The sequence below is a fragment of the Propithecus coquereli genome, unplaced genomic scaffold (assembly GCF_000956105.1).
Source record: "Propithecus coquereli isolate 6110/MARCELLA unplaced genomic scaffold, Pcoq_1.0 Scaffold96, whole genome shotgun sequence".
Taxonomy (NCBI): domain Eukaryota; kingdom Metazoa; phylum Chordata; class Mammalia; order Primates; family Indriidae; genus Propithecus; species Propithecus coquereli.
This window is the reverse complement of record NW_012155951.1, coordinates 222,917-233,340: the sequence shown is the minus strand read 5'-3', so window position 1 is coordinate 233,340 and position 10,424 is coordinate 222,917. Positions and strand designations below refer to the sequence as shown.

Sequence of the window (10,424 nt, the reverse complement as noted above, 5' to 3'; positions counted from 1 at the left end):
ACACGTGTACATACATGTATATATTTACACACAAGCGCACACATTCACCCATTCTTCGAACACATATCACTGCAATGTGTTACCACTGACCTCCAAGAAAATAAAGATGCCCAAATGTCAGTCCTAAAGAAGCTTACCTGTTCCTAATGGGAATTAGTTATGAACAGAAAGAGCTGAACTAGGAGGCAATGCTTTGAAATAGCAATGTGAACTGTCTACTAAAATGCAGTCAGACACTAGTTTCAATTTCTGACTGGGATAATCAGAGAAGAGTTTGGGAAGGTGGAAAACTCTTTAAAAGAAGAATCAGTCTCAGTTGCACTCTAGGGAAGGGCCATGCCGGTCGGAGGCATAAACAAAAGCCCAGACAACATGGTCAGGTACTTCTGGGTACCTCTGTTTAGCTGAGTGCCAGGTTCAGAGATAGGAGTAACAGAATTAAGGCTGGAAAGGCAGTTTGTGGCATGCCACTCCAAGAGCGAACTCATATCCACGCAACCAGTACAGTGCCTAGCACGTAGTAGGTGTTCACTAATGACTTGTGGAATAAATGAGTGAGAAGGAGTTTGGCCTTTGTTCAGGAAGCAATGGAGAATTACAGAGGTCTCCAGGCTGCTTGTCCTGGCGCCATAAGGCGCCACCTCTTGCTCTGCAGATTCCCCTGTTTGAGCTGCCCTTCCACCCCTGGCTCCGCCCGCCCACTTCACTGTACATGCCAGCTGCAGCAGGTGGGCACAGCAAGGCCCAGAGGGGGAGACCCGATGACATAGCTGGTCTCCTTAGGGTGGTGCATGTTCCAAGGAGGGGCCTCTCTGCTCCCCACCACCACCAGCACTGTGACGTTCCCCAAGCCCCTCCCCACCTTAATTTTACCCTGAGTTTGTCTTTCCCAAGCCCCACTCAATCAGACTAACCTCTGTCACCTGCATTTCCTACCGCTGCCCAGTGGTTGGGGGAGGGGACGAGCAGGGAGGAAACATTTTTGTATCATGGTGTAACATTGTGGGGACTGGGAGGGGCACGATGATTCAGGTAAAGGAGGTGCTTTTACAAAAAGCCCTGCCCTAGAAAATAGCCCCACCCAGCCCGGGGAGTGCAGCTACCTGATGGGCTGAGGTCTCTGGAGCTGATCCCTGCTGTGGCTTTGCAGAAGCCTGGACCCAGGGAACACCTTTGCAACCCCTGCTCCAGACTCAGCTTCCCAGGAATGGGAAGGCCACGGCAGCAGCAAAGTGGGATCATCATTCCACATTCTTATAAAACTTGCCCTGTACAAAGTATTTGCACATGCATTAGTTACTAAGAACTATAAAAACCCTGAGGCAAAGATATTGCCCCATATTTTAGATGAAGAAATTGAGGTTAGAGAGATTACAGGTTACGTAACTAGTAAGAGGTAGGGTCTAGCCTGCAGCACTTCCCACCTCCAGCAGACCCACCACCACTAATACCCCTTCATATTTTAAGTCCACTGCATTGTCCCCAAGCCAAGTTGGTTCTTGTCTGCAAATTGGCGGTGATCTCCTGCAATGCCCAGGTTACTGCGTCCAGCTAATTCTCTAGATGGGAAAAGCCCAGAAAGGAGAGGGAGGGTGTGCCCTCAGCCTGTGCTAAGGGAGGTGGGGAAGGAGCAGGAATTCTGGACAGCCCGTGCCACTGTGCTCCTACGGTGACCAGTTCTTCTTCGGGCCAGGGACCTGGCTCACCGTGCTAGGTAAGAAGGCGCTCCAGGTGGGAGAGGGAGAGGGCTGCTCAGCCTGGACGGGCCCTGAACCTGGCCTTAGCGGAGTGGGCGCTACCGCCATCCAGGGCCCTTCGTCGGGGAAGGCAGGGGGTTTGCGCCGGGGTCCCCAGGGCTGTGCGAACACGGGGCAGCTGTACTTTGGGGACGGCTCCAAGCTGACCGTGCTGGGTAAGGAGGCAGCAGTCTGTGGGCGGCTGGAGAGGGCTGGGCAGCCGCCCGGCTCGGCGCGGGGCTGTGCTGAGAGAGCTGTCCCGCGGCTGGGCGGGAACTCCGGGTTCCGGTGCTGGGACAGCGACCGCGCGCTCAGGGGTGGTGGGGACCGGGCTGAATCCGGGACAGGAGCGGGCGGAGCCGGTTTTTGTCCTGGGCCTCCAGGCTGTGAGCGCAGATACCGTATATTTCGGCCCAGGCACCCGGCTGACGGTGCTCGGTAAGCGGGGTCTCGGGGTCCGGGGGTCCAAGGGGGGCCGGGCTGCAGGGGTGGGGGCACGCGGGACGCGGGGACGCCGGCGGGGCCCGTTTTTGTGCGGCGCCCCGGGGCTGTGAGTCAAAACACTCAATACTTCGGCGCGGGCACCCGGCTGTCGGTGCTAGGTAAGCGCGGGCCGCCGGGGGACAGGGCGCGGGACGGCGGCCCGGGTTTTTGTGCGGGGCTCGGGGGCCGTGAACCAACAAACGCAGTACTTCGGGCCGGGCACGCGGCTCCTGGTGCTAGGTGAGCGCGGGGCGGGCGGGCGGCTCCGAGCGGGTTCTTGTGGGGAGACCCCCGGCCGTGCTCCCAGGGCGCGGCCCAGACCTTCGGCGCCGGGAGCCGGCTGACCGTGCTGGGTGAGTGCCCGCGGGACCCACGGCCGGGCGGCGGGGACGCGGCGGAAGGCGGCGGTTCGGGTTTCGTGGCACCGGGTCCCCAGCCCTGCGCTGCAGCCCAGAGCTCCAGGGACTGGGCTGGGCGCCCGGGGTGGGGGTAGCTCGAGCGCTGCGGGGTTTGCGTGCCGGGCTGTGCCTCCGTGTTCCTACGAGCAGCATTTCGGACCCGGCACCAGGCTCACGGTCACAGGTGAGATTCGGGTGGCTCCCACCGTCCAGCCCCTCGGTCCCCTGTGCGGGCGAGTGGACCGGAGCCGCGAGGGGGGTGGCGATCGGGGGAGAAGGGGCTCAGCTCCGCGACTTCACCTCCCCGCCCACCCCCCACTTCGCCAAGGACTGGGGAGGGGCGGGGGCCAGGGTCCGGACCTGGGCAGACGCAGGGCCGCCTTCGATCTCTTTTTTCTGAGGTATTTAGGGACAAGGTGAGCAGAGGGAGAAGGAGATTTGTTAGGGCTCTGGGAACCTCTAGAAAGGAGAAAAAGACAGAAGGAAAACCTGCTTTGGGGAATAGATAATCGCTGCTCAAAGGAGAGAACAGCCAGGAGGGCCGGGAGCAGCGGGGGGAAAGTTGCAGTTCAGCGGTGTGGATTTAGACTTAGATCTAAAACCCCTGCTCCTCCTCGCTCCTGTTCCTCCTAAACGTCAGATCCCTGGGGCAGGGGTCGGGCACAGCATCGAGGCCTGCACATGGGCCGGTCAGCAAAGGGATGCTGGCCCGAGGGCAGGGGACGGAACCTCAGCCACCGGGGTCCACTTACCCCCAAATGCATCCTCCCTCTCCCCTAGTCTCAAACCTTCCTTATCACACTAGGTATTCTAGGTCAACCACCCCAGATGGTGCAGGGAGTTCATTTGCCACAAACAGGTTGAAGTGCAGACATTTTGCCTGTTAGGTAAGGAAAATTGCCTGGAAGGTCTTAGGATCTTAGAGCTGGAAAGGCGCCCTAAACATCCCCTGGTGCTGAGACCCCCGAGGCCGGAGAAGGGAAATAACTCACAACAATGATGTATTAACCTGGATTCTCTGACAACAACCACCACACGACAATGGACCCATTTGTAGTTAGACCATCATTACGCTGGGTGGGGTGGGCTCAGCTCAGTTCAGCAGTGAAGTGTGTCCAGCAGAAATGCTAGGTCCTGCGGTCAGCCGGGGTGGATAAAACACAGACTTGTAAAGGCTGGGTTCCAACCCCTGGCTCCTTAGTGATCGGGTGACCTTGGCAAATTAATGTGTGAACTTCAATTTCCTCAACTATACAATATAATTAATCATACCTACCACTTACTAGCACTGTGAAGAATAAAAGAGAAGCAAGGTGTAGAGTATGGAGGCTGTTGTAATCGGCGCTTCTCATCCCCAGCTTCCCCTAGGAGGTCACTGGGGAGGGGGTGGAGGTGCAGCCCAGTGCCAAAGGAGGGGCAGGATTTGGATTGTGGAAATGGAGGGAAGGGTGTGAGGGGGAGTTGGGGAGAGGACAGGTAATCTTCGCAATCTAACGGAGCAGAGCACAGCAAACAGCAGCTCGTGAGTACACACATCCACATAGGCGAGCCCCCCGTACCCCACAGGGACTCACAAGCACGGAAGGGTAGTTGGCCCTGACCTCACCGTGGACTTGTACAGGTGGTATGTTGGAGTGTGGTGAGGGTCTGCTTGTGTTTGTCATGCCTGTTGCATCCATAAATATCATACAGAACAGCAGACATGGTCAAGGGACAGCTTTAACTTTTATAATAGGGACTGATGTCTGCTGAGTGAGGAGATCAAAGGTGTGCATTTCCTACTGCCCCTGGAAAGTCGAAAGAATCCCAAAGCCAGGGTCTTTGAGATGAGAGTGAAAATTATCAGGCTGAGAGCAGAAAGACTGATGGAGCCTGGATATCACCATTTCAGCCCTGGCTTGGCCAGTGAAGACCTAGAAGCATGGTGGTAATTAGCAAGGCAGGAGTCGGGGGCCGGGAAAGCTGACAGGATGGGAGGTAGGACCAGCTACAAAATGTTCAGGCCCAGCTCAAAATGAAAATGCGAAGGTTCTTGTTAAAAAAAATAAAATGATTTAGAATTTCAAAATGGCAATATCAGAGCATTCAGCCAAGCTCGGGGCCCTTCTAAGTATGTGGTCCTCTGTGACTGCTCAGGGTGCACACCCACGGAGCCAGCCCTGGGAGGGGGTCACATCCTAGGAATGGGAAGAAGTGTCAGAACAAATTTCTCCTCTGTAATCCAGGAGACTAGGACTAGGTTCTCATAAGAATAATATTTGTTTCATTTTAACAGAATTGCTCAGAAACAAAAAACAATCCATGGAAAGCGAAGGACAGGATGAAATGGATGGAGGGCAGGCCTAGACTCAGTGGGTCAGCCGGATGGAACGGGCACTTGGGGATGAAGGGAGCGTGGTCACCTGTCACCCCTATGAATCTACAAAGGAGAGGCCTGGGAAAAAATCATATCAATACAACTAGTGGCAAGAAGTTGCTCTGATGATCTCAGATGCTTGTTTAGGAACTTGCTAGTAGAGCAAAGTGTAACATTTGGAAGCAAAGGAACAAAGACGGGTGAAGAATCCCTGAACCTGAAATAAGGGGAGAGTATTATCTCAGTGAGCTGAGGAAATTCAGGTGTGCCTGGGGGAAAGGGAATGGATGAGATAATCATCTCATGCACTACAAAAAGTCAGAAAACCTCACATTCCCATGAATGCACTGTACAACAAAAGGATGTCCTCACAGGAGGGCACAAAAATAGGCATCTGTACATTGTCAGCTAAAGAAAGCCCACAGCCTCAAAATGTCTCCCTCATCCCCAGTTCTCCTTTCTTCCTTAGCACCGTAGATTCGGACACAGATAACCTGACTCAGGACCAGGCTGTCCGAATCCCATATCACTTGGTCTCCACACCCCTTCTGGGAAGTCAGTGTGGTGATTGTCACTTCACAAGCAGAAACAATGATGTGGAGAAAGTACTGTCCTAACGTCAGTGTTGCTGGGCAAAGACAGTTCTAGGATTTGGGTCCTGTTATTCTGATTCTGTAAGTGCCCTGTTTAAATAACTGCTGCATAAAATGGTGAGAAGTTGGCAAACACGTTTATTGATGGAGAAGAAATCGAATGACGTCAATGAAGAGACATTACCCAGAATGTTGGGCTGTGCTGTTCATGACGCCACCTGAGGGGCTGGGGAGGGAGAGACAGTGGGCAGTGTCCCGCAGAGGGTGAACCCAAAGGACAGGAAAGGAAGAGGGAAAACAAGGAAGAATGGGACAGTGGCCCCAAAGCAGCCAGGACCTACTAGGACACAGCTGTGCTTCACTCTGACCCTCCCAGCCCTCTCTCTCTCGCACACACAGAGCCCCTGCCAGGCCCAGGCACTCTCAGACAGCCCTGGCCCCAACCCCTCTTCACTTTCCAGAGGACCTGAAAAAGGTGACCCCGCCCAAGGTGGCTGTGTTTGAACCCTCGGAAGCAGAGATCTCCCGGACCCACAAAGCCACGCTCGTGTGCCTGGCCACAGGCTTCTACCCCGACCACGTGGAGCTGAGCTGGTGGGTGAACGGGAAGGAGGTCCAGAGTGCGGTCAGCACGGACCCCCAGCCCTACAAGGAGCAGCCCAGCCTCAACGACTCCACCTACTGCCTGAGCAGCCGCCTGAGGGTCTCAGCCACCTTCTGGCACAATCCCCGCAACCACTTCCGCTGCCAAGTCCAGTTCTTCGGGCTCACAGAGGAAGACGAGTGGACCCAGGACACAGCCAAACCCATCACCCAGAACATCAGTGCTGAGGCCTGGGGCAGAGCAGGTGAGTGGGGCCTCTGGAGGCCTGTGAGGATGTTGGGTCAGGCCAGACCCGGAGGGAAATGGGAAGATCCAGGTAGAAGCAAAACTGAGTCCAGAAGAAAGCCAGAGTGCGTGGGATGGAAGGATCAAGGCCCACAGTGCCAGCAACCCATGTGTACTTTGTTCCCACGGGGCACAGGCCCTGAGCCCTCAGAGCTGTGCTGACGGTCCCCCAGGACAGCCCTACAGCCCAGCACCTGAGTGGGGTGCCTCCCACCCCTTGAGGGGTCCTGGTTTCCTAAGATCTTAATGACCGGGTCCTACATGATGACACTGGAGCCACATGAGATAGACAGCACCAGGGCTCTCACAGACGGCTGACCATACCATCTGACATGCATGTGTTTGTGGCCTGAGTCTATGACTTTGAAGTCTATAATTAAAGGCTCGGTGTCTTCAAGAAGTGGCATTCCTCATCCATTTCTCTCCTTCTTTTTTCTTGCAGACTGTGGCTTCACCTCAAGTAAGTAAGCCTCTCCGTTTTTCTCTCCATCTCCCATGGTCTTTGTTCTGCAACCAGGGCCTGCAGAACCCATGGGCACTGGGGCTGGGGGAGGCCAGAGCTACGTTTGTACAGGTTCCTCCCTGTTCTCCCTTCCTGCCAACAGTGTCCTACCACCAAGGGGTCCTGTCCGCCACTGTCCTCTACGAGATCCTGCTGGGGAAGGCCACCCTGTATGCTGTGCTGGTCAGCGCCCTCGTGCTGATGGCCATGGTAGGCACAGGGTGGGATGGGGCAGGCAATGGGGATGGGGGCAGAACATCATACATGGGACCCAAGGGAATCCCAGAGCCAGACCCCAGCCCGCTATATCCTGTCATCTCAAGAAACTGTAATGGACTGCCCAGCTGGGGATAAAAGGCAGGGGACAGTACAGCTCGCATTCCTGGAGGATGGGGAGAACCAGTGAGCCCCACTCCTACTGCCCCATGACCCCTGGGACCCTGACAATGTCCTCTCTTCCTCAGATCAAGAGGAAGGACTCCTGAGGCCAGCTCCAAAAGTGCATCCTGAGTCGTTCTTCATCCTCACCTGGGATTCTCCTGTACCAGCTCCCACCTGTGTCCCTAAAGAGTTATTGTGTCTCCACCTCTCATCCCCTTTCTACGTGGACATCTGTCCTTTTTCTCTGTTTCCCCGCAGACGGAGCTCCCAACCCCCAAGTCTGTAATAGACTAAAGCAATAAACATGGCGTGCTGGGCCTGGCTGTTTCAGGGGTGTCTGTGGAGTTCTGCCCATCTGGGCAAAGCAGTCCCCCCGCAGGTGTAGGAGTGACTAGCCCTCTTCTCCCCACCCAACGCTGTGTCTCCTGTTCATCCTGATGGGGGTCCCCAACCCCATGTCTGCACCCAGGCATGCTGTGCCCCCAGCGGAGGGTTGGTCTGAAGGGCAATGCTGGGCTCTAAGAACCCGGCATGAGGAGGACAGAGAGTTGCCCAGGAAACCACAACCCCTGCCCAGCACAGCGCAGAGGGCCAGGCAGACCTATGGGTTCTGATGCCTGATCATTTCTCAAATCCAGATTTCAAGTGTCATTTGTTATGTCTCTAGGTTTTATTGGTGTCTCATCTCAATACTTCTAGCCTGTCTTGTTTCGGGATTTGGGCTTGAGTTTTAGTGCTGCTCTACATGTCTAGGTTGGAATCCTAGAGAAGGCAGAGGGGTGAGAAAACTGATAGGCAAAGCCTGGGGACGAGTGACTTCCCAGGAGCAGGGAACACAGGGCCAGGCCTTGGGGGAGCCATGGGAGCAGGGCCCTGAGGGGCTGAGGTGCTACGGGCAGGGGAAGACCTTCCAAAGGGCCCCTTCCCTTGGAGGGTGGAGACCAGACCACCCGAAACGCAAAGCAGTGCACCTGGAGAGGGGGGATGGGACTGGAGAAGAGGAGGCATAGGACAGTGACAGAGGCCACATCTAAGTGAGCTGAGGCAACATCTGAAAGCAGAGAAGGGTGGGAGAGGTGAAGGAGCCCTTGTGGAGAGCCCACTTGCTCCAGGCCTCAGGCTGGACACGGGCACATGCGTTGTCCCACTGAATCCCCACAATGATCTTAGAAACAGTTATTATTTCCCCTCTTTTGTAGGCATAGAAGCTGCTGTTCACAGATCAAATGTCTTGCAAGTGGTAAAACCGTGGCATATTCTTCTGAAGACAGCAATTCCGGAAGCTTTTCCCAAGTAGTGGCCAGGACACTGTGATTGCTTAAGGTGTCAGGGTGTCACCCTAGAGCTGCTGTTCACAAAATCCGGGGCAGGCCCCACAGTAACACACTGAAGAGACCTTAATATTCCTCCGTGTGTTGGTTTCTTAGGGCTGCGGTAACAAAGCACACAACAAAGGACCATAACAAAGTGCCACTAGGTGGTTTAAAACAATAGAAATTTATTCTCTCCCAGTTCTGGAGGACAAAAATCCAAAATCAAGGTGTCCCCAGGGCCATGCTCTGTGACAGTTTCAGGGAACAATTCTTTCTTCTTCCCATTTCTGATGGCTCCTGGCACTCCTTGGCTTGGGGCAGTGTCATGCTAATCTCTGCCTCTGTCTTTACATGACATTTTCCCCTGTGTCTCTGCATCTGAATTCTTCTCTCCTTTCCCTTATCAAGACATTAGCCCAAATAAGGTGACATTCAGAGGTTCTGGGTGGGCATGAGTTTGGGGGTGGGACACTACTCATCCCACTACACTGGCTGTCCTGGAGCAGGAGAAGAGGACTCTCTGCAGGCGGTTTCCCAGGCCAGAAAGGGCCAGCCCCACAGCAGGGACGGCCTGGGAACCTCATCACAAGTCCCTACCTTCCATCGGTGTGACTACTTCCAGATCTCTCAAGCTGCAGTGTGGCTTTGTACTGGCTGTTGTTGATGCTGTTTATGAGTTGGTTTGTTTTTACAATGACTAAAACAGCCTAAAAACAAGGGGGCAGGCTTTAGGCCCCAGACCAGCATTGACGAAGGGTGCCCCCAGTCCTTAGACTGTGTGGTGGCAGTAGATGCTCCTGTGTCCCTCACAAGGGTGGGACAGGAGGGTGAGCTGCTGAGGGCACAAGTGCTTCAGAGAGAGCCGGCGTTGGAGGGGCCGAGGGGCACAGACCGGGGCTGGGGTGTGGGACCATCTGTGCGAGAAGAGCTGTGAGGGGCTGAGCAGCCACAGGGCAGGGTCAGGGTGGCCGTGCGGAGAGGGTGAAGCCTCGTAGAAGAGAAACAGGGTCTGCGGGTTTGGTGACTGTCACCTTGGGGATGCAGAGGCATTCGCGGGTGGGAGGATATGGGAGTTGCTGGTCGGTACCTGGGGTCCACAAGCCAACCAAGGAGAGGGACGAAGGACTGTCCTCTGGAGGATAAAGGGCCAGGCGCATTTCACCAGGGGACTTAATAGGGATGGCGAGAGCCACAAACTCCGTCTGGTCCCCCCCCCAGAACCATATTTACCCCGGGTGGGCTCCTCTTCCTAAGTCTTTACAGCCATTTCCTGTCCCTCCCAAACAACACCTCCCCCAAACCTGGACTCCCAGCGATTACGACTCAACTCTCTGCAGCCTCCCTTCGCTGGACCTGGGGCTGGACCTCGACTGGATTTTGAAATAATATAACAGGCACTCTGGGTGGTTAAGAAGCTTAACAGCAGCGTCTCGAATCCCCTCCAGTTATGCTACAGTTGTCCCGGGACAGATAACTCTCGCCCTGTCTGAGTAGGACATTCTGTCACTGGACAGTTTATTTAAGGAGCCACAAATCTCACTGCAGTGCTCCTCACTGGTCCTAACTATGCTCTAGGGAGAGCCGTTCATAAGACAGCTAGGTGCCCACCTTCAGCCCAGAATTTACGAATCTGTGAGAGACAGAATAATTAGAACCTTTAAGAGCTTGAGTTTGCAGAATGGAAAAAGCACATAGTAGGTAGATGAAAACATTGTCATAGCAAAGAATATGAGCTATAAAGCAAAAAGATCTGGATTCAAGCCTCAGTTCTGC

General features: G+C 54.8%; 1 gene segment (V, D, J or C); it reads left to right on the top strand.

Annotated features, from left to right (window-relative positions):
• Positions 1-7,655, top strand: part of LOC105827083 — a 47,983-nt gene extending 40,328 nt beyond the window's left edge. The window contains 5 exon segments of the C gene segment in view: positions 2,758-2,801; positions 6,028-6,414; positions 6,898-6,915; positions 7,061-7,167; positions 7,422-7,655. Coding sequence covers positions 2,758-2,801; positions 6,028-6,414; positions 6,898-6,915; positions 7,061-7,167; positions 7,422-7,442 — 577 coding nt within the window.
• The last annotated feature ends 2,769 nt before the right edge of the window (positions 7,656-10,424 follow it).